We start from the raw sequence: 27,494 nt of genomic DNA, 5'->3' as shown, positions 1-27,494 counted from the left end.
GGCAAAGGAGAAGTGCTCACTAACACAGATTTAGACAGATTTGTGAACAATATTTGAGAGAAATAGGCCTTTTGTGTACATAGAGAAAGTCTTAGATCTTTGAGTTCAACGTATGATAAATGGAGGCAAAAACAAAAGTGTTGCGTTTATAATTTTGTTCAGTGTATTTAACCCCTTAACTGTAAATCACATTTTTATTAGTGGGGACCTGCCAGAAAACCATGCATGGACTAAATTTTCAAGTTAACTATCTATATGTACACGTGGATTGATCACACACACACACACACACACACACAAACCCAGATAGAGATAGATTCTGAAATGTATATACTGTACCATTACTAGCTTTGGAATAGATAGGTGTTCTTGGTACCTGCAGATATGTTGTATTGATTTGCACAACTGTTTTCTTCCCAATAATATTGATAAATAATAATATCTAATTAAATGGCTTATCTTTTATGGACAGACCTTATATTCACTGTGTGCATACATCAGAATTGAATTGAAGACCATTCAATGTGTCACAATGATATAGGCAAACTCAATGTATTGCATTCATAGACCAATTGTTGGTAAAAAAAAATTTGAGCATGAAAGAACATTCTTGTGATACAGAATGAAAGACTGGTCGGCTCTGGGTTTAGAACCAGCGATCATTAGTTTACTGGACCGTTACTCTTGGGCTACCATTAGGCTACCCTAACACCCCGAAACCCTAATCTTACATATACACACCCATATGTACCGGATTGGTTCAAACACCGGAAAGTGTACGTTAAGCGAGAGCTCATTTGCTGACGCTGACGTCAATTTATCGTGAACTGAACAAATCGCTGATACGAACAAACAGTGGGAGAATAGCCGGCAAGGGCAGGGAGAAACGGGTGGAAGGCAATTGTAGCCTTACATCAACGGCATAATTGTATATTGTTTAAAATATAGAACAATATAGAAAAACGAAAACTACTTATTTATTCATAAGAACTGAGAGCCGCAGAAATGGCACTGCCTGACACCCAAAGCAAGAGGTTTTTTGAAAGTCTGTCTGGAGCGGGGAAAGCAATCGCAGTGCTGACTAGCGGAGGGGATGCGCAAGGTACGGTGATAAATGACAGCGCCAGAGATTGTAGCATACCCTGTGACATTGATGTTGTCAGTTGAGTGGACCGTGTGACGAAAATAACAAGCTTGAATTCAATATCCAAGTTACATTGTTGATTTAACCTTGTAGGCTTGATACAATGTTTAAATTGATAGGGTAATTCTACGATGTTACGTTGCAAGAATCGCAGGCGCAGTTAGCATTTTGGTGGCTAGCTTCTCAGCACAGATAGCTTACCACTACATGTTTCAGACCTTGTTTTCAGTAACGGCAGGCGTCCGTCAAGGTGAAGCACATTTGCTTGATATATCCACATATATTGAATTATCATACAATTTTTCACATTTGTAAAAGTTTTGCAGGTTACACAATTAAAGACGACGACCCAAATCGTGGAGAGAAGAATGCCTGTTTAATTCTCAAATTCCTCCACTGCATTGCGGAGCCCAGCTCTGTTCATGTGATGATGCTCTTAGCCAGGCCTAGCATTTTACTTCCTAATATCGATACACAGGGACTTGGCTCATAGGCTAACGCTAGCCTGTTGATAAATAAGTGAGGATGAACGTTCACTTAAGGACAACTCCTCCCAACCAGGAAGTCACTTACATGTTGTTTCTCAGTTCGTACCACATTCTCTCGCATTTTGTTAAGGAATGAACGTCCATAAAAATACATCACTTAAGTTGATATAATTGCCTATGTTATGATTAATTTGAAATAATAAACTATATGTGACGGGTAATAAGCTTCAGGGATGCTCTATCCTTTGCCTTGGCCTACGTGATGAACTGCAGGTATCGTAGAAAGCTGCATCTGTGGAAACCTATTGTATTGTGCTCTGCCGGCGGTCACTTCATGAACGTGGTTCGTTCGTGCCTTGAAATAACAGGGCAATACCAGCTGTGCTATGGCATTTTGTTGCAGTGTACATGCCAATAGAGCAAACAGATGTGCTTCCAAGATTGCAGCTGTACGAGTATGAACGCTTTGTTCATAACGTAACATTAAATTATGCATTACTAAATTTACCTCCACGGTTTGAAGCTTATAGCTATTTTCCTTTAAGGCCAATATATTTTTGGTGACATTTTATTTTATGGAGGGAGTGGTAAAAGATAAGTTTTTGCTGAAAGAGCAGTGGTCCGAAATTGAACCCATGTGCACTGATGGACCCACCCTACTGTAAGCCTGCAGTATTTCAAATACCATTGCCCAGACAGGTCAAAATAATCATCAAGATTATCCCACTGCTCCAACCTTAACCAGTCAGAATGAATGCCTCTGAACTTGGTCTCAAGTACACTTGTCTGTGGTCCCAGAGCTACCCTATGCTCTGTCCCAGATTACACCCTATTCCAGGCCAAATAAGATTTTGGATCAAAAGCAGTGCACTTTTTAGGGAAAAGTGTCGAGCACTCATTGGGAGGATCAGTGAGCATTCGAGCCGGTTTCAAAACAACATGTGTGATAGGACTGTCAGCTTTAGAAAGACATTACTGTCACTCACACACACTGTGTTACATGGTGCCATATACAGAACCAAACAGAGATGGTACTTGTTTCAGATGATTATAGAACAATGCATTTGTAAATATTAGGATTATTAAAATAATAAATTGATTCATTGCCTTGATTTAGTGCTACAATTTGTTTTGTCCTGCCACCATTAATGCATTCAGTAGGGCCTAGACCATATTAGGTTACATTTGCAGAGATCAGTACTTTCTGTTCTTTCAGCTCTGTTTTCTTGTTTTCTTTTTCATATCCTCTTAATGGTCATTCTAAAGAAATCTATTTTATTAGTAACTACCCAGTTACAGTGCCGTGCCTAACTATTTGTATCAAGTAAGGTATTCCTCATTTGGCTTAATGGAAATTTTATAAAGCATAGTTTATTCTTGTGGGTGTTTCTGTTAAAGGTTGAATTAGTAAAATAAATATCTGGATTGTTGTATGGAAAAATAACTTTAACAACCCTGTTTGTATGCTTTTACATTTTATCAGTATAAAATGTATAAATTCCCTTAATTAATATTTGAATATCCTAAATGTTTTGTAATTCCGTTACAAAAATGTACTTTTGGGGAACTTTGTTAAAATATGTATAGTAAGTTTAGTTTCCCGGTCAATCAAAGAGTTAAAATCAAATAAAACAACCCTGGCAGCAGAGAGTGCCAGAGGAAAGTAGTGGTCATGAGTGACCATCATGTCTTTCTGAAGAAAATATTTATATCATGCATGGGCATAAGTTGTTCTGAGACGGTTTGAACACTTATCAACCCTGGGTAGTACTTTGGGCTGGGCAGTGTCCCAGGTTGCATGCTTTTCCCTATTTAGTGATTGAATGGAACAACCCTACTTGCTTGTTTGCCTGAATACTATTACTGAGGTTGCCAGTTTGCCAGTCTTGTTAAACCCAAACTTCATCTGTTTACAAAAGTCTCCCTCGGGCCTTGTAGGCCAAGTTCCAAGAAACTGCCTGGCAGCCATTATTCCTACTAAGAATCTAGGATAACCTGACATTAGAATTCTAGACACAGAATAGCCTTACTACAGTGTAAGAGGTGTTAGAGAAGACGTTTTACCAAACTTGGCTGTGTGAGGTGTGCACACAAGCACACTCACACACACACACATGCACGTAGACACCCACACAATAGTATTTTTGGAAGCATGGATATTTGTTATGGTGACAAAAGAATGAGTCTTGTACTAAAAAGGCGTGTGACAGTTGGAAGATTCTTAAGATCATGATCAGAATTTTCCTATTTATTATTACAAGTAATTAGGACACAAGTCTCTCATTATATCCGTGTACCATAATTGTTTTACCTGGGTGCGTAACTAACTTGATTTTCTCGTGGGTAGGAATGAACGCTGCTGTCCGGGCAGTTGTTCGAATGGGAATCTATGTGGGAGCCAAAGTTTACTTCATCCGTGAGGTGAGTCTGGCCCTGTACACAGAACAGTACTTTATAGCTCTCTCGCTCGCTCTCTCGCTCGCTCTCTTTAGAAGTATTGTAGGGCCTCTAGGTTACCATCTCTCTTTTCTTGAATACATATTTCAATTTTATATATTTTTTCAAAAATTAACACATGGCAATCCTTTTCCATTTTCAATGCTACAAACAGTAATTTTTGTTATCTGTAAAATGTTACATTTAATTACGAAAACACTGGAGACAGGTAGCCTATCTTATAGCAATACCTAAAAAAAAAGAGGCAGCTAGTAATAAGATTGTTCTCTCTCATTCTCTCCATGGTAATTTGTTTTTGTCTCAAACGGGGAGAAATTATCTCGGTAGATTGCATGATTGTACATCCATCTGATGTTCGATGACAATTTGCAAAGGTGGATAAGAAATGTTCATGACCTGGTGCCGTCAGACACTTCTAACTTTGCCAGCATGTTCCTTAGAACTCTCCTGTTAGTTTTACAATCTAATGTCATTTCTTTTGGGATTCATGATCATTTCAAACTATAAGTTGTAGGTGCACAGAGGCCCTATCAGATGGACCAAAAATACAGATAATTTTATTATAACACTTCATCTGTTGTGGGAATTGATTAACTTATTATAGGAAATGAATAGATACAATTCATATTCATTACAAACAACTGTAGATATTTGTTATATTATGAAAAATATTGTGAAAATAACTAAATTTATGAAAATAGGGCATCTTGGAGACAATAACCCTAACACTGTTTTACAACATTTACTAAAACGTTTACTAAAATGTCTAAACTGTGTTTTCTCAAAATTAGGTTTAATGTTTAGTGTAGAATTTATTATACACAATGTATAACCCTAACTCTGTTTCACAAAATGATCTAAAACAATATCTTAACTCTATTTTTCCAGCTGTATATTGATAGATGATTTAGAACATGCTATGACATAGCATGAGAAGTGTAACTGTAAACAACATCATTTTTATGTTCTCAGATCATCATACCTTTACAACCCAATAGGGCCTCTAGGTGAACTCTCTTAACCCACACCATATATGTATGTTTTTAAAATGTCTATTAACATCAATTTAGTTTTGTGAATTAGGGTTAGGTTAAATAGAGTCAATAGAGTTTTTGTTTAATTGTATTACAGGTTTCTAGTTTTAATGGTTTTTAGTTTACAGGGCATCATTGCAAATAGACAGGAGAGATATGTAATCTTACAAGGAATAATTTTTGGTCATATGTGTATTTTTTTTATATAAAGCTGTAATGGCCCATTGACACGAATGAGGAATATTTCTAAGTCCAGAGTGCAAAGAGGCCCTATAAATATTGAAGTAGCCGAGATGCTCTACCGAATAGCCGAGGTGCCCTGTTTCAGGTAGCCGAGATGCCCTACCGAGTAGCGGAGATGGCCTGTTTCAGGTAGCGGAGATGGCCTGTTTCAGGTAGCGGAGATGCCTTTACAGATATATCTCTCTCTCACACACTCTCTCTCTCTCTCTCTCTGTCTGTCTCACACTCACATGTTTTTAAACTTGACACTAAACTGAAAACGTTCCATCCAGTTTCCACCCAGTGTTGTTTTTTAGACAAATAAAGGTGTCTGAGCAAACCTTGACTGTCATGTTTAGCTTCTTTACAGTAGTTACTATCCCTTTCTGTGAACAGCAGACAATAGGTATATCTTAACATAATCTAACACTATGTGAAACTCCCTGGGGTTTGATGGCTACCTATTGACTATCACACAGTAACACCTATTGACTTTGAGTTGCTCATAATCATAATGTGGAAATAAGAAACAAGGGTATAGGCCCTTGGTTCAAATCAGTGGATAAATGGGCCATTAGTAAAACCCTGAATTATTACAACTGAATTGAGGGGCTACCAGGGGATTCTCTCATATCTCTGCGAATTAGGCAGAATTTGTTTTCAAGAGCATGGCTAGCTGCCCCATTTTTATATCAGGCAACACCACATGAGGCCTGGATGCCTATTTTGGGGATCGCTGGCCTACCATGAACATGTCATCATGAACAGATTAATACTGGTTGCATTTGCTAAAAAACTGTCATCTCTAGCCCTAACAGTTATATAAGATGTATTATCTAGCCCTAACAGTTATATAAGTTGTATTCTCTAGCCCTAACAGTTACATAAGATGTATTCTCTAGCCCTAACAGTTACATAAGATGTATTCTTTAGCCCTAACAGTTACATAAGATGTATTCTTTAGCCCTAACAGTTATATAAGATGAATTCTCTAGCCCTAACAGTTACATAAGATATACTCTTTAGCCTTAACAGTTATATAAGATGTATACTCTAGCCTTAACAGTTATATAAGAAGTATTCTCTAGCCTTTACAGTTATATAAGATGTATTCTCAAGCCCTAAAGTTATATAAATGTAGACTATTCTCTCTCCCTTACAGTAACATAAGATGTATTCTCTAGGCTTAACAGTTATATAAGATGTATTCTCTAGCCCTAACAGTTATCTAAGAAATATTCTCTAGCCGTAACAGTTATATTACCTGTAATATCTAGCCCTAACAGTTATTACCTGTAATATCTAGTCCTAACACTTTTTTATTACCTGTAATCAAAAGTATGATTTAATATTGTGCTAACTGTGTTGGGGTCCTAAACAGTACAAACAATGAAAAGGTAGAGCCATGCTGGTTGTAATTAATTGTTATAAATCCAATGTAATTAATCCAATCTAATCTTGGACATTTGTCATTTGATTCTATGTGGGGATTAGCCCTACTGATATTGACTGATTTACTAGCTGCACTTTTTGTGACATGTGTGTTGCTACTACAGGGATATCAGGGTATGGTCGATGGTGGAGAAGACAACATAGAGGAGGCCTCATGGGAAAGTGTCTCCAGCATGTTACAAATGGTGAGGAATGCTCTTTGTATGACAGGAATGGATGACCCCACTGCCAGTCACACTGGGTCACAGCTACTGAATGCACAAAACCCACCCGGCAGCCTGTGGGCAGTAGGAAAACATGGGTTAACATGGTTATTCCAGTGGCTTTAAAGAACTTCCCATGTCTGTGCAAATACCCTGGTCCTGTGAATTAGATCTAGCTAAATGCAAAGCCTTCAATGGTGTAAGTGAACAGTTTGCATCTGTTCCGTTTTTGACACGCTTGTTCGACGCTTGTCATGCCACCGTGTCAGGGTGGCACCGTCATCGGCAGTGCCCGGTGCAAAGAGTTCAGGACGCACGAGGGTCGCCTGAAAGCAGCCCACAACCTGGTGCAGCGCGGCATCACCAACCTCTGTGTGATCGGTGGCGACGGCAGTCTTACCGGAGCCAACCTCTTCAGGGAGGAGTGGAGCGGACTGTTGGAGGAACTGGTGCAGCAAGGTGGGGGGCTGTTTCTAACGGTGATGTGGCAGGGGGGTTTGGGAGAGATTTCAAGGCGGGGCACTTGCATATGGTAAGGGCGTAGGGCAGGGGTGTTACCCTACAAGGGCCGCAGCCTGTTGGTTTTCTGTTCTACCTCATCGTTAATGTCACCCACCTGGTCTCCCAGGTCTTACTACATCCATGATTAGAGGGTTGGAATGAAACGAATGAGTGGGACTCACTCTGAGGTCCAGAGCTGACTGGGGGACATAAGAGTTAGAGTGACCGACGGATTGCTGAGAGAATCGAGGACCGAAGATTGTTTCCAATGAGCAAATACAGGAAGATATGACAATGCTTACTAAGAGAGGGTCAAGAAAGGTAGTTAGTGTGAAGAGAGTTGTTAAGAGAGTTAGGCTTCAGGGTGACACTGTTATCGCTGAAAACATGTAGAAATGTCAAGTTTGTGTGTGTTCTATTCTGAACCGTGCAAGTGTTCAGATGGGTTAATCCATTATAAGCGTGTACCTAGAACAGGGCAAATACTAAATCCCCAAATAAGTGTTTTCATCTGAAAGGATTTGTCGCAGAAATCTGTCCTCTGATGTAATGTTTCCATTCGAACAGGTTTTGCGCTTAGATTTAGTTTCTGTGCTGAGCTGCACGTTTCATATCCCATCGTAGTGTATGTACCTTAGTCCTTATACTTTAGGCATTGCTCACATGTTATTTTGAAGACACACAAGTTGTGGTTCTGTGGATAAATTGCTGTCTTTTATAACATAGCTGATTACGTTATAACTTATTGTTCTGAAATTTGCCACAGGGTCGGTTGATGAAGATGCTGTCCAGAAGTATTCAGCTCTGCACATTGTTGGGATGGTCGGATCCATTGATAATGACTTCTGTGGTACCGACATGACCATCGGGACTGACTCCGCCCTGCACAGAATCATAGAGGTGGTGGACGCCATCATGACGACCGCACAGAGGTTGGCGACAAAGCTTTTTACGCGTTAAGTTGGAGGTACTCGATTCTCATGAAAGGACCGCTTCTCACTCATCGTCTGTCTTTCAGCCACCAGAGGACATTTGTGCTGGAGGTCATGGGCAGGCATTGCGGGTAAGACAGCGTAAAGGCGCCTAAACCCAGGGCCTTTTCACATTAACGGCAGTTAATGGCCCTTTTCTGTTCACACTGGCAAAGGTATTGTGCTGACAGGCATAACGTGTCGAGGTCTTCTGGCGGAAATGTGAATTCTTTCTCAGTGTGGCTTTTTTGCAATGATCAGGAAGTCCCAGTGCGTGTCTCCCCAGGTACCTGGCCTTAGTCAGTGCCCTGGCCTGCGGTGCCGACTGGGTCCTGATTCCTGAGATGCCCCCTGAGGACGGCTGGGAGGAGAAGATGTGTCAGAAACTGTCTGCGGTATTTACTTAGCCCTTCTTCAGCCTTGCAACACTTGTCACTGCCCTTTCAAATACCGGTTTGATTTGGTTGTTGTTGTTGTTGATGTTTATACTCAAACTTTTTGACTCAAAATGATCACTGTAAGAACGAAACGTAGCTGTTCTAATTAAGAACTTCTCAACCAGTTCCATTTAGTCCTACCTAAGTAAACAAATTAAGATTGTATCTGCAGCTGCTGGGTAGTCTTACTGTAATTTACTTGTGTGTTATCGTTCTGTTTTCTGTTTGCAATTAACGTTTTATGGTCCAGACTCGCTGCAGGGGTTCAAGGTTGAACATAATCATAGTGGCTGAGGGAGCCATTGACAGACATGGGAAAGCTATAACCGGTAGTGTCGTGAAGGATGTGAGTATTGTGCTGTGCTCTGTGATGGGGCTAAAGCCAAGAGTACAGAGGCCCAGGCCTCTCAAAACTGTCTGAAGGCCTAGAAAAGCAAAGCACTGTCTGTTGGAACACCGTGGAAGTAAACGCAGTTTGAATTACAATGTGCCAACCGAGATTATGCCAACACAGTGGTTAATATGTAGCTCGGAACAGACACGTGCTCTTTGGTCTAGACAGTTTTTCAGCGTCTGGCCCTCTGTCTTTTGCGAGCCCGTGCCAAACCACTGTTTTAGCGTCTGTCATTTGTCTCCACCCCTCCCTTATGTAGAACCGAGCAGGGATGAAAAGGCTGAATATCATAATAGTAGCTGAAGGGGCGGTTGATTGTAACAACACACCCATAACGTCAGATAATGTGAAGGATGTAAGTACAGTTGTCTGGCGGGCGCCTCCTGCCAGGCCTCCCCTGCTGCCTGCCCTCCTGCCCTCGGTGTGGCTTCCCTCTCTCGCTGACTGTGTGCCCTGTCATATGAACGCTCTGACCCCCACACACGCGGTTTGGTAAGGCAGCTCGCGCCACTGCTACCGGACCGCTCCCTGACCGCTCCCTGGTTTTATGGCACGTAACATGCTTCTTCCTCCTCTACTGTTTGATTAGCTGTGTGACGTTTTACCATCTGAGGTACTCCGTAGCAGCCTGCAGGACACGCCTAGCCGGGCCTATGGGCCAATGTCGTTAAAGACTGTGTTATTGAATATACTGTTCATGCAAGACAGGGCAGTTGCATTCGAAAATGTACTTCATCCCGCAGAGTGTGACACTGCATAATGTCTGTTCATATAACCCCTGCAGGAATTCAACAGGCTTGTGCTTGACTAACGTTTTATTGATTTATTTTTGTCCCATATATGAGAGTGGGCTCTAATGTGCTCTGTGCATCATGTACTAAAGACCCCTCATAAACTGTACGACCTGAAAAATGAAGTTCCTGGTTTGCATGCGCCTTGTTCCTTTCCCAACCCTTCAGCTGAAGCTTGTGAGATTATTTTATAATCAGTATGTTCCTAAGATTTGCAAAACAGACCGACGTAGTACCAAGATTCCGAACTATTTCCTGGAGTGGTTATGATCACGGTATTCTTTTATTAATGTGAAGAGTTTCTTTGGCGTTTATGAAATGCTTCTGCCCAAAGGGATTAGCTCTGGTAACACATTGTTTTTTGTCGTCCCAGCTTGTGGTCAGATGCCTGGGGTTTGACACGCGTGTTACTATCCTGGGACATGTCCAGAGAGGAGGGACCCCCTCTGCCTTTGACCGTATTCTGGTAGGTAGTGTGATCATATTCTGTAAATCACTTCCCTGGACGTATTCTTACCATCCTTTTACCATATACCGGTAGGTACTCTTCATATCCATAAATAGCTTGTTGGCCTGTTCCCAGATCTGTTCCTGCTTTCTGGTCAGTTGCTATGCATCCTGGGTCAGTGGCCATAGCAGCTGGCAGGAGTTAATCGTTGTCCGAGGCATGTGGTAGCCGCTTGGTATTTATAGCCTGTGATGTGATTATGTCACTGTCATTTCAACCTGGCTAATTCAGCTATGCAGTGGTCCCTGTAGATTATCCCTGGGGATGCTATATAGTCAGTAGAGCTGGACAGGAAACAACTGCTATTGGGTTAATCACTTGAACAGATTTGACTGCATGGTACGAGTGTTGATGCCCTGTTCTATCATAAAGAAGAATACAATTAAATCTAGTGTGGTTACGGTCGTCCATTTGCCTTCATCCTCTGAAATACAATTTTCAAATTTAAAGTGTGACCCTACAAAACATCCGGGAGTCCGACAGAGACTAGATGTCCAACAGACACTCTGTAGGAGTACCTCCTGTGTGAGCCCAAAGACACATAAAGACTTTAATCTATACAGTCGTGCCAAAAAGTATTGTCGCCCTTGCAGTTTCTTCATGTAACCCACACTGTTTCTCAAAATAAGGAAATAATGTACCTCAGTTGGTAACAAACAGCATTGCTATAAGAATTATTGGGATTATTTGCACAATGTTAATTCCATGCCATATTATATTTCCAAGGCCTGTGTGTGTGTGTCTTATGCAGGCCAGTCGTATGGGCGTGGAGGCTGTGCTGGCCCTGTTAGAGACCACGGCCAACACGCCAGCATGTGTGGTATCTCTGTGTGGAAACCAGGCGGTGAGGCTGCCTCTCATGGAGTGCGTACAGATGGTAGGTATTCCACTGTGCTGCTGCTAGGCCCAGGCGTTTTACCGCCGCACATATTCACAGGCACAAACACATGTATAGCACTAAATAACCACCTGCATCACGTTTCACCTCCCCTGGCCTCAGAAAGCCATGGAGGCATGTGAGTGTTTTGTCTGATGGCTGTGCTGTGTTATCGCAGCATCTGTTGGTTCATGATTTTCCAAGGCTTGTGGCTGCCTTTTGGTATTCATGGCCTGGTTTATGATGATGTCACTGTCATTTTAGCCCAGCTAATTCAGCTACAAACAGAGCAGCTTTCATATACTGTAGGTTCTCAAACACATAAAATGTATGCTCTCACTGTGAAAATCAGTATGAGTGGGCTGAGTGGTGTAACATGAATCTGCTTGTGTCCACCAGACTCAAGAGGTGCAGAAAGCTATGGATGAGAAGAAGTTTGAGGAGGCAGTGAAGTTGCGTGGCAGGTAAAGCTACAGGAGATACCGCTATAGAGGCTTGTCACAGCTACAGGGACCTATCACTGTAGAGGCTTCTCACAGCTACAGGACATACTGCCATAGAGGCTTGTCACAGCTACAGGGACCTATCACTGTAGAGGCTTCTCACAGCTACAGGACATACTGCTATAGAGGCTTGTCACAGCTACAGGGACCTATCACTGTAGAGGCTTCTCACAGCTACAGGACATACTGCTATAGAGGCTTGTCACAGCTACAGGGACCTATCACTGTAGAGGCTTCTCACAGCTACAGGACATACTGCTATAGAGGCTTGTCACAGCTACAGGGACCTATCACTGTAGAGGCTTCTCACAGCTACAGGACATACTGCTATAGAGGCTTGTTACAGCCACAGGACCTATCACTGTAGTATGGAATGCCATTTGGGTGTTTGCGTGTCAATGAAGATGCGTGTTAAATAACACTATCTGATGCATCAAATAAGCTTGTTGACCAATCAGCGATTGAATATAAATAATGTTTTTTCATGTTGCGATTTCATTATTATGTCTATGTGACAGTGATTCATTGGTCCGTCTGCTATAATGCAGGTACAGTTCTGTGTCACACCTGCTTCAAGGCAAAAACAGCCAACTGTAAACCTAACTAGCTGATGGATGCTTACGATGTCCTCCTCAACCACAACAGAAAAAAAACATAGATAAATCATGGCAAGGTGTCATCATTTCTATTCTCTTAATTTTTTACAGTTTGCAGTTATTTGAATCCATTTTAGTAATGCAAACGTATGAGGCTATACTAAGCTGCTTTTGATGATGCTTGTTCGCTTCAGCTTGAGGCAACAGGGCTCATGGTGGTTTAGTTTGTTATAGTTCATCTACAGCTATTTTCATGTTCAAATGTTTAATAGAACAAATTCGTATAGTCACATGAAGGAAAGTCATTCCTAAGTAAATCGAATATGACTGCGGTTGCAGGTCTTTGTTTTCAGGAAAATTCTATAATCTGTTGATGCATCATAGTGTTATTAATACTGTATACTTACAGCTACTGGACCCAGCAATTATCCATTATTATATTAGTAATTATCACCAGCCCAGAATTAAAGGATTTGGGAGAGTGATCTGTTTCTCCTGCTAGTGCTTCTAGACCTCACTCACATCCTGCTGGGGCAGACACACACACACACACACACACGCAGGCACACACACGCACAGGAGCAGCCTGTGTGAAAAGACTTGGTCAGGCAGTAAATTTGTTCAGAATGTTCCGTCCCGGGCCTCCAGTTTGTTTTAGGTCTGCCTCCCAGTTTGGAATGAATTGTAATGAAACTGGAATTCACTGTGTGTCTTCTTCTGTACCAGTTAGGATCTGATATTCCCTGTTCAGAGTAAAACAGTTGGCGAATGGGGGCACTTGATGATGTTGTTGTTATTAGGGGCAGGAGTTTTTCCTGGCTGAGAAACAATCTGGAGTCAAAGTGGATTTGTGCAGTTAAATTTTTTTTATCTATTTTTGTTTTTGTCTGCAGGAGTTTTGAAAACAATCTGAGGACATATAAGCTCCTGGCTCATCGTAAACTAGAGTCAGAACTTCCACATGTAAGTCAAACACTACAAGCCATTGTGAGTCCTGGTGTCAGAAAGCAGACATCGGGTTAAAACGTGTTTGCTAAAATATCACTCGTCATCTTTTTCGTAAAACCAGTTCCCTAGTCCAAACATGCCTGTTGTGACTTGTTTTAAATATCAGCAACTCAGTTCAGGCTTCTGCGTTAGCAGGGGGGGGTTATGTCTTAACATGGATACAGGGTGCAAAACGCACGTTGATCCTCCTGTTGGGCTATTCAGAAACAGTGCTGAGAGCCAAGTTCACACCCCCAGGACGGGTTCAGGTTGACCATACAGTTGTTGGTGAGTTTGGTTACTGTGGTTTTCCTGGTAGACTGACTTCAATGTCGCCGTGCTGAACGTGGGAGCTCCGGCTGCCGGCATGAACGCTGCTGTCCGCTCGGCCGTCAGGGTGGGGATCTCCGAAGGACACAAGATGTTCGCTGTCAACGACGGCTTCGAAGGATTCTACAAGGGACAGGTAGACTGTGACATTTTAATTTTAGACGCGTATCCATTGAGACCTACAGTTACTTTGGTCGCTATTTTCTTCTTGATTTCTCCCAACTTCTCCTAGATCAGAGTCTTGCACACTGAACATCAGATCCACTGACTCGGCATAGAACAAAAATCAAATGGTTGAAAGCATGTCTCTAAAACACGCTCCCCTCAAATCCCAATATGTACTTGGCTGTGTCATCAAAGGTACAAAATGTACAAGTGACATCACTGAGAGGCAAGAAGAGCTGTGTTGACAGTGGAGCCACTGTGTCACCTTCAGACACCCCAGTGATGCCTTGACTGTTGTTGTCAGAGAGGTGCTGATAAGCATCAGGACAGATTACTGTAAACCAATGGCTCTGTGTCCCTGACATCACTTCCCCTCCACGGGTTAGCGTATTACCACTCTGCACCAACAGGGGGACCCGGGACCTGGGCTGAGACCCATCTCGCTGCCTCACTGGATTAAGCATGTCTGTTATGGGTCCCGCGAACCGTGGCCCATCTGTTGATGTAGAAACACAGTGCTGTTATCTGACCTCACAGGAAAATGGGTTCCGCCGGCCTTTTCTACCCTCCCCTTTCAGAGAGGCTCTGTCCCAGCTTTAGTTGTATCAAAAAGTCTGACCGTAACACCTTCAGTTCAGTCTGTGGATTTGTAGCGTCTGCCCAGCGGTCCCTGTACTAGGGTAACCACCCCAGCGAGGCGTGAATCCCCTCTGCTCGTAGGGCTTTGTGGCGGCTGTGTGCGGCAGGTGTCTTAGCCTCTGGAGAGCTGTGGGCAGCCATGCTGTCAGTGCAGCCAGAGCCCTGCGCTGGGCAGGCAGTTGAATCCAGGTAACACCAAGGGGCTGTGAAGAGATTACCAGGGGGAAGACATTTACTACCACGCTCCCCTGCTCCCAAAGTGACAGGCCACACTCCGTCTGCACTCTGCACACTGTAGAGTTGTTTCTCACTTCCGCTGGCCTCATGTCTACACGCATACCACATAATGAAAAAGCAGAGACATGTTTTTAGAAATTTGGGACAACATAATGAATATAAAAAACAGAAATATTGTTTTTGCTTTGTCATTCTGAGGTATTGTGTGTAGATTGATGGCAGCAAAAAGTAATGTAGTTAACAATAATTTTTAAAAAATTTGATGAAAGTGAAGCGTCTGCATACTCTCTGAAGACACTGTTAAAGGTGATCTGTTATGGTTGTCTGTCGGTCTGTTTTGATGGAGGTTTTTCAACTCAGTTCAAAACATTTCTATAACAAGATCAAGCATCACTGTAGATATCAACCATATAACTGTTCAGTTAACTTTTATAAGACCTTTTAAACTACAAAATGCATTTTTTTAAAACTTGAATGTACTGGTATCAACCAGGCCACTAGAATGTCCGTTCATTCGTTTTTTTGGTCCCTTTCAGATAAAAGAGATCAAATGGGCAGATGTCGGAGGATGGACAGGTCAAGGTGGATCTCTGTTAGGAACTAAACGGTAAAGTCTCCATCCCAAATGGAAACCTATTCTGTATAGTGTGTATAATGTTATTATGTTAGTTGTACATGCATATTGCTCATAATATTGTTTACTATTTGTTGTTTATTTGCATGATGTCAGAAATGTTTCTTGAGTACTTGAATTTGTTTCTTTATTTCTTTCCAGAACACTCCCTGCAAAGCATGTTGAAAAAATTGCTGAGCAGATGCGAGCAAATAACATAAATGCGTTGTTAGTTATCGGAGGATTTGAGGTATGTGGCTGTTTTTATTTTTTTTTTATGTGGCTGTAGATATTATATTAAGATATTCCTCATATTTACATATTCATGCATTTTGAGCTTTAAATTAGAAATGTATAACTGTATATTGGTTTTAATGCAATTAAAATAGAAAATAATAATACTGTCACATTTATTATAGTGTAAATGATTATTATAGTTAATTATAGAGATCATTCTGTTGATTTTTCCAAACCCTCCCATAACCCTTCTCCTTTGTAGTGTTTCCTTATACCCACCTGCTTCCATTCATAGCCATGTACATTATTTATATTGCTTTGCTACTCCTTTGACAAATCCAACTGTAGTGCACAGTACATTTTGGACCCGTGAATATTAACAATTAGAAATTGGTTCATTGTTCATTTTTGCTTTTTGATTGTCTCTTTACTTATCATCCTATTTGAGGCATTCAAAACATCAAAATGAAAAGTAAACCGTGGTTCTGAAACGTGTTAATTTGGCCCATATGGAAAATGTTTTTCTTCTAGTCATTTCATGCACACCTGTCTAGAGGCTCACCAGCTTTTTTTTGTGTGTGTTTGCGTGTGTCTGCGTTTGTGAACATTGCGTTTGTATGGGATGGTACCTGTCTGTTTCACGCTGCTGTCCGTTGTGATAGACTTGGCTTTCCCTTTGGCATCCTTCCATGTCTCTCCTCCTTCCCAACTGTCCGTCCGCTTTCCCAGCCACCTCGTAACTAAAACCCCTGGCTCTGGCTCTGCCCTGCAGGCCTACCTGGGACTCATGGAATTGTTAGACGCCCGTGGGAAATATGAGGAGTTCTGTGTGCCCATGGTCATGGTCCCAGCCACTGTCTCCAACAATGTGCCGGGTTCAGACCTCAGCATCGGCGCTGACACGGCTCTGAATGCCATTACTGATGTAAGTGAGGCTGGATAAAGAGTGGCGGAGGTGGCCACACCTACTGTATCTTCTGGCAGGCTCAGTCCATCACTTAAAGGGGCACCACTGACCCGGACCCTCCCACTCGGCCCTCCATTTACCAGCATCAGCCAATCAGATATCACGTTTAGGGAAGGCCAGAGCCTGCATTGGTTTAGCCGATGTAACAGTTGATTGAATAAAGCTATTAACAGCCGTGCAGTGGATGTCGGCCGCGTACTGTACCTTTCACAAGTTTAACGACTGACAGAGAAACATTTATACCGCAGTTTGAATTTAAATAAACTGTATTAGTGGGGGAATTGGATGGCTGGTAAACCAAAGCCGAGTTGTCCCTAGCGCTCCCAGGTAAGTGTTGTCATGGAGGCATGCTGTGACTGTACCGACTGTGTTGTGTTGGCCGCCATTTTGGCTTTAACCTGCCCTTACTACCTGCCTCATTACATGAATTGCCATCAGGGTTCAGGCTTTACAAATGTTAACATTTCAGAACACTCTCTCTAATACTCTTCAGTGCACAAACTGACACGCCGCAGTCATTCCAGTGCTGAAGCTATGCGGTTTCAGTCTCTAGCTGATCTCTAACATCACACTGATTCTAAGTCTGCTTTTTAATAGACAAGTGTCTTTGGAATGAAAGTAATAATTAATAAGAAAATTTAAAGTACAATATTCTTTTTCAAAAAGTCTGAATTGTTTGGAGCTGAAGTTAGTTTGTCATTACGAGAGTTACTGTTGCTGGGTTGTCTTCATATTCATCAAACAATTGTTGCATGTTGGTTGGTGAAAGGGCCTTTTATTATTTCAATGCAGCCATGGGTTTCTGGAGAACATGACTGTATGCTCAGTTGGGGTGTGGCTTTAAGATTCTTTTTTGGCCACCCATAACCGTAATTGTTCTGTTCTTCGGTCTTGTGGAATGTTTCACACTGGCTGTTTTATAGTTCCAAGGAGGCAAATTGAGGTGTATGTGTTGCTGAAGAGTCTATATATTTGCCCAAATTTGTAAGAGTAACTTTTTTTGATTCAATCAGCAATGTTAACTTTAGAAATATTATTAGCATTACTGCAAGTTCAAAAACTTGTACCAAATTTGTACCAACCTAACATGATGATCAGGACTGACATTTCCTCAGTTGGCCAGAAATGAATGTCCTGAATTGCATGCCTTTAATAAGCCACACCTTCAGCCTTCTGATAGGTTGGCACCTCTATGATGTTTTTCTGCTAGAAACCCAAAAGCACCTTTTCTTCTAACCGTGTGCAAGTTGGCATTGTTCCATTCTTCACGTCCATCCTGAATCCTAATCCCATGTTTGCGGACTGGATTGTATGCCGCTTGTATGCCCCGCCTCCAACCACTGGTCCGATTGGGTGACGGCCTCCCACCACAGTGCGGTGTCGCCAGCAGCGTTGAGCTATAAAAACCAAGCCGAATATCTGCCTCTACGTCGGTCTCTCCCTAAAGGGCTGATCTCTTCTTTTTCCAAACCTCCAGCCTCTCAATCCGCCCGCTCTCTCCCTCCCTCTAGCCCACACCTCTGCCCTTTTCTCTCTGCCTCCCCTCTACCTTTCTCCACTCCCCACTACACCCTCCCCCCCTCCCTGCCAATGGGAAGCCATAGCTGCTATCACACGGAAAGGGCCACAATAGCGGGGATCACTCGATGAGTGTGACTCGGAGTTGTCTGACAGTCTCTCAGTCAGCATTCTGCCCCCTGCTGGTCTAACGCCTGTTCTACCACTGCCTACTGCTTCAGGCGCTTGAGTGTCTGCTGCAGCTGTATGAGGCTCGGTCCGTCTATGAGGAGTTTTGCATCCCGATGTGTATGCTGCCTGCCACCATTAGTAACAATGTGCCCGGTACTGACCTTAGTATTGGGGCTGACACAGCCCTCAATGCCATCGTGGAGGTAAGGGACAAACCCCCACCAAGATCACACCCCTGAGATCCCAGATCTCGCTGTTTAACACCTTGTACGTCTATTGAAAGGTCTTTTCTTCCTGTGCTATTTATCAGATGGTTTTGATCGTTGAGCTTTAAACACTGGGTTTAATGTAACGTGTTCTTCACTGTGTCTTCTCCTCCTCCAGGGCTCCAGGGTTTCTGGTGAATATAGCATGTTAGACAGTAAAGGGCCTGTGTGTGTCAGACTATAACAAGCCAGCCGTGTCTTATCATAACCTGGAGCAGTTGCCTGGGTGTTACATGCTCGTGTGCGTTATCTTCGTGTGCGACGGTGTAATGCATTTTCACAAAAGCATGGACTGCTAGATTCATAGGCCTGTGTTTAGCATGCAACGTGAACGTTCCCAGAGTTCTCCATAGAAAGAGACAGAAAGGTAGCAGATATATATTCATGTGAAAAAGTACACCACCTGAGAAGTTGTGTTTTTGCGGTATATGTAATCTACACTTCAACTCCATTGACAGATAAAGGTAACTTAACTGAACAAATTGCACTTAAAGATTATACTTTGCAATCATGTAATCAACTCTATTTCATACTGCAGATAAACATTGACTGCGAGGATTTGCCCCCACTCTTTAACAGTACTGCTTCAACTCTCATGTTTGTGGGATTTATTGCATGCCCCTCTACAGCATTTCTATAGGATTGATATCTGGGCTTACATTTTTTTTGCCAATATGTTGTAGCTTTTCTTCAGTTTTTTTTTTTTTATCCTTGTCTTATTGCAAGAGCCTTGTTCAGCTTTAGTTATATGACAGATGGCCTCAATAATTCTGTGGTACAATATGGAATTAATTGTTGACTCACTGATGGTAAATTGGCCAGGCCCTGAGGCAGCAAAAATAGCTCCAAACCATAATGCCACCTCCCTCCATGCTTTACAGTTGGTATGAGGTTCTTCTGTTCAAAGTGCAGTTTTTTTATTGTCATGTTTGTCACTGCGGCCAATGACAATTGCTTGTAAATGTCTTTGTAACCCCAGCCAGACTCATGGACATCAGTGGTCCTCTGAGGTCCTCTGAGGTCCTCTGATGGGTGTTTTAAACCTGGCATGATCTGTTACCACATGTATGTTTAAGACCAAACTAGACTAGGTTTCTAATCTTTATGCAAGACTTGGCCCTCCTAAGTTACTATGTAATGATTTTGTAATCCTATGCACCTGTTTGTGGACACTGATTTCAGTTTTGATTTGTTGAACTGGGTTGCCTTTATCAATGAATGTGGTTGAAGTTCATCTAAAATATGAATGTGTCCAGAAACTCCTGGGGTGTACCTTTTTCACATGATGTTGTTTGAAAAGCCCTCCGACATGACATTGTGGCTTTGTTTGGGGGGGGTCAATTGCGTGTCAGAGAAACACTAACTGTGTGTCTGCGTGGCTCTGTGTTAGACATGTGACCGCATCAAGCAGTCAGCCAGTGGGACCAAGCGGCGTGTGTTCATCATTGAAACCATGGGAGGCTACTGTGGGTACCTGGCCAGTGTGGGGGGGCTGGCCGCTGGGGCGGATGCAGCCTACATTTATGAAGAGCCATTCGACATCCGGGACCTTCAGGTGACACACAGACACGCATCCAAACTTAACTCTGTCATTCCTTTATTTCAGGAACTTATTTTGCCCCTTTCCAAAAATTACGAAAAGGAAGGTTTTGAGTGAAGAACAGAAGGGTTAAAATTAAGAGACCACTACAAATTGAATGCTTCTGTTCCTCACTCAAAACTTCCCTTTTCAACTTTTTTGGAAAGGAAAGAATAAGGTGCAGTGGTCTCTTAGTTTTTTCCAGAGCTGTATGTATTTCTTACTGAACCAGTATGGACCCTGTAACTGTTTTGCGAAGGCTCAACTACGCCATCTGCTGGTCAACAGTAGGAACACTGACTTATCGCCCTTCCATTTTTCCTGTTCATTATTTCAGTCCAACGTTGAGCATCTGACCGAGAAGATGAAAGGAGCCATTCAAAGAGGACTGGTGCTAAGGTAAAGCAAATCCCTCCCAATCACTCATTCTCTTACTTAACACCTTTATTCTCACATACTCATCCACCTTTTGGTGTTGCAGGAATGAGAACAGCAATGAGAACTACACGACAGATTTCATCTACCAGTTGTACTCAGAGGAAGGGAAAGGAGTTTTTGACTGCAGGAAAAATGTGCTAGGTCACATGCAGCAGGTACAATAAACGATACAGTATTCTCTTGGTTTCAGTTCCTTTCTTTTTTGTTGTCTTGGTGAAATGTGAAAGAACTCAACCTTCACTCACCCTTACGATCAATTTATTACATCTAATTAGTAGAGAGGATCATTCCCTGTCTCTTGAGTACACAATCATTTTCAGTGAAATCCCACCCGTTCTGTTCTTTCTGTTTTGGTAGGGAGGAGCGCCGTCTCCATTCGACCGCAACTTTGGAACAAAGATCTCCGCTAAAGCCATGCAATGGCTGTCCAAGAAACTGAAAGAGACCTTCAGACAAGGTAACCTAGCACAGAGTAGTTATGGCGTTGTCAGTCGATGTCCAGGAATCGCTCAGAGTTGTCGGGGAAGTCAGGGAGTTATGGAGTCATTTAATAGCGTTTTGGATGTTGTTTTGTATTTTTCTGTTACACATACATTTCACAGCATGATGAAAATTCACCGCAGTTAATTTGTTTGATTATTTATTAAAGGACTAATGATCACTGCAGGTTATCATTTTAGTACTATTCCATGAAATATAGAAGTGCTATTATAAACCAAATTAATCTGTCTGTACATACCAAATTAGGTAAATATGTAAATATTATCTACTAAACCTGTAAATACTCAAATATTATACTTCATTAAGGCTAATATTTAAAGAATTTCATTCTTTTTCTTGTCTATTTGCTGTTCACATGGATGACGTAAGATGAAGGTAAATTATTTTATTCATTGAGCTGGCTCCGTGGCCATCTACTTTATTGGACATACCCCTATACCATTTACCATATTCTGTATACCCTAACAATATACCATTTACCATATTCCACTTACAGTATCCCTATGTGTCATGTCCTTGTAGTGGTTTCCGACTCGTAGTGTTGACTTGGGCCTCTTGCTGTTCTTACTCCTTCCCAGGTTTTTCGGGCAAACCCTTGAGAAGATATTATATTTCCATGTAATATCTAGATGACTTCCTTTACCAGTCTTCTGTTTGATCGTGAGTCTCTAGTGCAGTGGTTCTCAAACTTTACACCGCGTACCACCTCAGGAAATATTTTGGTGATTATATATCCACTAAAGGGAGCACCGCATGCCACCAGTGGTACCATAGTTTGAGAACCAGCGCTCTAGTGTCGCGGGCCGTATCTGCGGAAGTTCTTCTGACCGTTGTTCTTCTGCAGGGAGGGTGTTCGCCAACACTGAAGACTCGTGCTGTTTGCTGGGGATGCGGCGCCGAGCCCTGGTCTTCCAGCCCGTTGTACAGCTAAAGGATGAAACGGACTTTGTGTAGGTCACTGTACGCCGGCCAACCGCATGACCGCAACACCTGCACCTTCAGACCCGCGTGTATCCGCCTGAAAGCCCCCCCTATGTGTTCTGATCTGAACCCCCCCCCCTATGTGTTCTGATCTGAACCCCCCCCTGTGTGTTCTGATCTGAAACCCCTCCGCTATGTGTTCTGATCTGAAACCCCCCCCTATGTGTTCTGATCTGAAACCCCCCCCTGTGTGTTCTGATCTGAACCCCCCCCGTGTTGTCTCCAATCTCACACCTTTCCCTGAAGGGGTGGAATTGTTAGACACAACACGTTGTTAAACACAATTGTGGGGGGTCTGCCCGGTAACAGAGTGGCGGTGTAGTTCTGATGCTCTCTCCTTGCCCCCCCCCCCCTCCCCAGTCACAGGATCCCTAAGGAGCAGTGGTGGCTGAAGCTCCGCCCACTGATGAAGATCCTTGCCAAGTACAAGACGAGCTACGACGTGTCGGACTCTGGGCAGCTGGAGCACGTGGTCCGCAACGTCAGACCCAAGGAGTCGGACCCCTCCGGTGCCATGTGAGCATCGGCCGTCATGGGTCAGAGTGCACGGGGGTTAGAGGTCACCGGGTCCAGTGTCTCGCTGCTCCTTTAGATGGTGGGCCGTCTTTATAAACAACACCAACCATCAACAACCACTTAGAGCCCTCTGCTGGTCAGCCAGTCGAGTAGTTCGAATAGCACTTTGTTTAGTTTCCTGTTTCTTTGGTCGCTGTTGTCTGTCACTCCACTGTTGTGCTACTCACAGAATGGCGTGTCCAATCAGACGGTGTGTTACTGTTGAGCGCTCTCCATCTGAACCCCTGATTCCGCCGACCCACCTGCGCTGCGCACGTGACGGCTCATAGAGTAAGTCCTGGAAGGACGTCGGCCTCCTCGGACCTCAGCCATTCCTAAGTCCACGTGACGGCCCATTGCTCCCGTGTCAGTCCCAAGCCCCGTCGGTCACTGTGGCTGTGTCGTCTGTGATCATTCAGCTGTCATGTTAAACTGCACCTTTCCCTGTCTGTTCGTTGACCCCTGATGTCAGTGCCCGAGACTGGCCAGCCTGCGAGTAGATGATCCAGTACTGTAGTTATGCCAGTGTGAGGTTATCCAGACATTTGCGTACCTGTGAGATGCACAAATGCAAAGAAATAAACAACTGGAGCGGTTTTGTTTTCCTAGATGTTATGTTATTTTTTTTGTTTTAACTTCATGTCAGTTTGCTTGAAACATGACTATATTATAAAAGAGGAGTCTAATGTCATAAATCATTCATTTAAATGTGTAATTCCAATACTTCCCACACAATAAACATCAAACATGAAAATATGAAGGAATTGGAGTTGTTACATTTATTGAAGTCACTCAAAGTGATGTATAATATTTTAAGTGGTATGCGCTTCAGGAAATCTTCCAGATTACATGATTGAATTCAGCATGCGGGTGGCTTGTGACTTTGTGTGTCCAGTTGGCAAGCAGTCATTGAATCCAAATCCAGACAGGCGGGCACCATCGATAATTTAAAAAACGATGGATAGAGGACTGTTTCTCCGAATATGGTTTGTTCGGTGTATGTCAGCCCTCCTCTAAATAGAATCTGTTATTTTTCTTCCTGATGATTAAAGGGCCAGTCTGGGAATTGCAAAACAACTAAGTCAACGTCCTGTCATAGTTTTGGTTAAAAGCTGAGTGATGGAAACACTGTCAAACTGATACACCTGTGAATACAATGACCGTTCCTGAAGTTATCAGTTTGAACTATATTGTGTTGGCTTAGAATTAAATTCTGATTTCGCCAGCATATATTCAATGAAATTGCAAGCTTGTTGTTCTGAGATCTCTAGCGGGTTCATTAGGTTCGTTGATCACATTTTTGGCCACTAGATGGCAGCTAAGTCCCATCTGTATTCACTCCGTAACTACTGTTACAGAGCCCAGGCTTCCATTTTCTTACAGTCTGCCTTTACCTGTTCTATTTAGGATGAGCTCTTGTTATCGGATGATGTTGGGAATATGTATGGGTGCATTAATTTGTGTTTGTCTGTCTGTCCACATGTCCTCGCACAGCCACCATACCTATGCAGTGATCTTATCATTAGTAATAAAATATTTCAGTGTTGTAAAAGTGTTTACATATGGCCACTATTTCACAGCCAAATTAATTTATTTCACTAATCACAAGCAATTAAGTGAATGGGAATGCAGAAGCTAAGACCATTGTAAGGTAAAATTTAAATTGTAGTCAGAAAATGTACCCAGATACTGTAACCCCCACTTTCTAATGTCTTTCTAATCAGCATTTAATTAATTCAACTGTAATGCTTCTTAGAACACATTGTGTTTTTCATTATGGTACGATATGTTGGTGGAGGGGAGTATTATTCTCACAGTGCTAGTCTGACCCTCCCGCAGCACGAAATTAGCAACTCCAATAATTTGGCTTGATTTAAGAATGCAGAGAGAGCCAGTGGGGTCATATGCACATAGGAAATCAATAGTAATTACCATTTCATTGCTCCCCTTTTTCTTTTTAAAATCACACACACACCTGGTCTCATCGGGCTGATTAAAGGTTGCAAATGAAGGGTCTTCTCCCTGGTTATGTATCAAAGCCTAACTTTGTCTTTGTTTAATGCTCCATTTTCTTTAAATAAGGCACAATTATAAGATGGGATGCTGAATCACTGAAATGGCCTAGCATATTGACCTATTTCAGATTAAACGTGTAGTCTCTGAGTTCATACACTTGAATTTAAGGGACAATAAAGGATATTGACAGAAATTCTTGCTGTAACTAGCAAATAGGCTACCTCACCACTGTGGAAGCTAAAATAGATTACTTTGAAAGGTATTGTGATAACAATAGTAATGAGAGCCAATAAATCTTTGCTTGTGTTATTAAAAAAGCAATATTTTCCTTTCAGATAAATCATGTGCATGTGACACATGGGAAAGATGAATATTTATGAACAAATAAATCCATGCAAAAATATACGGACATAAGACATTACAGTACAAAGATCTTCCCCTTGTGGTAAATGCATAGCGTTGCCCTATAGCTGTAGCAACGAGGTTAACGATTATAAATATGTATTCCCCTCAGTTCTCTGAAGCCAGGCAGGATTGAAGTAGTGTTACTGCTGTAATTGCAGTTGATTTAGAACTACAGACTTCTCCTTCCCTGACAGTTGCAGTACATTGAACATGTTGTAAAGCAAGTGTAGTGTGGGCTGAGGTTAAGTTCAGTGAGTTGAACTTCATATGCGTATTCTCACAATTTACTGAATGAGTGGAGACTTTGAACTGGTCACTGGTCATCAGCTTTAGCTATTAAGACTTCCATGAGGGCATGAAAAGCTGTAATATTCCATTTGTCTCTATGTTGTTTAACTTGCTATTTGTCCATTCATCCCTAACTTAGTTATTACTACATTCTTCTGGGATTTTCCTCAAAAGTGGTTTGTGAAATCTACATGAAAGGCAATTTCCTTTCGCTTCTCCTCTCACACACGGTTCACTGGCATCAGACAGATAGAAGAAATTGAATTGTATGATGCTCACTCTGCATCATTTCAAATGTTAATCTTTGGAAAGAAGCAACTTGCAGTTTGTGTCTTTTATTTACTCATCTGTGTGTGACAAATGGAGGAAATGGAGTAGATTATCCTACATTGGTAGCAGCGTGTTGCTGTATTTAAGGAAAGGAGAGAAGGTTTAGTCAGCTCTGAGACTGCAGCTCTGCTTTGATGTATTGGAGTTAATATCTTCCTGACATTTCTCAGGACAGATTTTCATCACAGAATTCATCTATACTTTTCGACCTGTGTGATAAATGACTCGGGACATTCATTTTCCTCTCCTTCTCATCTCTCGTCTCCTCTGTGGAATAATCAAAACTGCGTGCGTGCGTGCGTGCGTGCCTGCCTGCGTGCTCGCGCGCATCCGCTTAAGTGCGTTTGAATGAGCGTGTGCGTGCGTGCGCGCGCGCACAGCTTTGCAAGTGTGTATCAAGAGAGCGAGACCCGGCGCGACATGCTACGCAGGCTAGGCGGCGGCATTAATGTAATTGACATTCATTTGACAGAGTGCTCGCTAACATGTGAAGTCACTCTCAGTTCATAAGAATAATATTAACTGTGCATTAGTATGCAGAGCGGCTGTCAACCCAACCAGATGCCAGGCATTTTGGGAACCCGGTGCCCTGGCCCTGTTTCTGTCTGGGCTTATGATCCAGCCTGAAGCTATGTACAACAAGAAACCCCTCATTCCACTCGCTGTCCCAGGCCTATAAGTAGTCCTAATTGTGCGAAGATGACACTGAGCCTCTGGTGTTGGATCCAGCCGATGCATTGCAACACGGGATACTCTCCCGACCAACAGCATTCTCGGAATAGCTAACGTAATGTCGTTGCTGTTAGCGGTTGGTATTTAGGCAACTCGTAGAAGAAAACTAGGGCAGAATTATCATACTTCTGAGGATCCAGGGCCCCCGGACGGGTTGACACGTTGCTGACATGCCCCTGACTTGCGAAAAGGCTTAAAAACACATGTGCACACACGCATAACGCAACCGCAACATCCCAGCAACCTTTAAAACAGACTTGAGTCATGAGCGACGGGTGTTAAAGCCAAAGGGTGTTGAAGGCCTCTCCCATTAACACTAATAAGAAAACACTTTAGTTGATAAGAACCCTGAGGTGGCTGACAACATACAGCCACATCCCTCTTTAGCTGAGATTGGCCAGCCACAAACAACCTGGCAGTGGTAGGCAGAGATGGAAGGGCTCCTGGTTGTCGGCGAATAAGAATGGAAGTTCCTCTCCACTGCAGGTCTGCCAATGGTGTGGATCACGGTGATTTGTTTCTCAGTTACAAATTTGGCTGTTGGGCTCACTTGCCATACTAAATGGACTGAGCTGTTGATGCGAGATGCAGTTATGCAGATGTTGCTTGGAGTGAATGAATGCCACTTACCTATAGGGAACTGATGATTCAGGAGGGAGACTGGTGTTTCTGTGCTGTTTTGTCCTACTGAAGACTTCAGAGTGTTTTTTTAGCCACGGCAGTAGTGGCATTAGAGAAATGGGATATTTGTTGTTATACAAACAACTGAAATGTGGCTTCTGAAACTGGTGTTATACTAAGGGGGGGTTTCATGGAACCAGACTGAAATAGTCTGTACCTGCTGAATGGAACATTTCCATAGAGGTGTTTTTCTTCTCACGCTTCTCGGCTTATTTAGGAAGCTGTCACATATTGTATAAACTCCTCCGAATAAAGGAACCACGACATGGATATTTAATTC

The 27,494-nt window shown here is 42.6% G+C and overlaps 1 protein-coding gene across 7 annotated transcripts; it reads left to right on the top strand.

Moving 5' to 3' along the window:
* The first annotated feature begins 837 nt into the window (after positions 1-837).
* Positions 838-23,522, top strand: pfkpa (phosphofructokinase, platelet a). 7 transcript variants are annotated; one of them, XM_013139569.4, is made up of 23 exons: positions 838-1,102; positions 3,980-4,053; positions 6,902-6,982; positions 7,270-7,459; positions 8,268-8,433; positions 8,520-8,564; positions 8,759-8,867; positions 9,563-9,658; positions 10,468-10,560; positions 11,354-11,479; positions 11,879-11,943; positions 13,472-13,541; positions 13,885-14,031; positions 15,473-15,543; positions 15,712-15,799; positions 16,559-16,711; positions 20,099-20,263; positions 20,625-20,686; positions 20,769-20,880; positions 21,083-21,182; positions 21,596-21,601; positions 22,071-22,176; positions 22,568-23,522. In XM_013139569.4, exons 1-23 carry the CDS (start codon positions 1,006-1,008, stop codon positions 22,725-22,727), a joined length of 2,382 nt encoding a protein of 793 aa, XP_012995023.1. In that variant the 5' UTR covers positions 838-1,005; the 3' UTR covers positions 22,728-23,522. The 7 variants fall into 7 exon arrangements, with proteins under 7 accessions (XP_012995023.1, XP_012995022.1, XP_012995027.1 ...); XM_013139568.4 differs by lacking the exons at positions 9,563-9,658; positions 16,559-16,711 and adding exons at positions 9,160-9,255; positions 18,493-18,645; XM_013139567.4 differs by lacking the exon at positions 9,563-9,658 and adding an exon at positions 9,160-9,255 and having other exon boundaries at positions 839-1,102.
* The last annotated feature ends 3,972 nt before the right edge of the window (positions 23,523-27,494 follow it).

The sequence above is a fragment of the Esox lucius genome, chromosome 21 (assembly GCF_011004845.1).
Source record: "Esox lucius isolate fEsoLuc1 chromosome 21, fEsoLuc1.pri, whole genome shotgun sequence".
Lineage (NCBI taxonomy): Eukaryota > Metazoa > Chordata > Actinopteri > Esociformes > Esocidae > Esox > Esox lucius.
The sequence above is the reverse complement of the archived record's forward strand: the minus strand, read 5'-3'. Positions and strand labels throughout refer to the sequence as shown.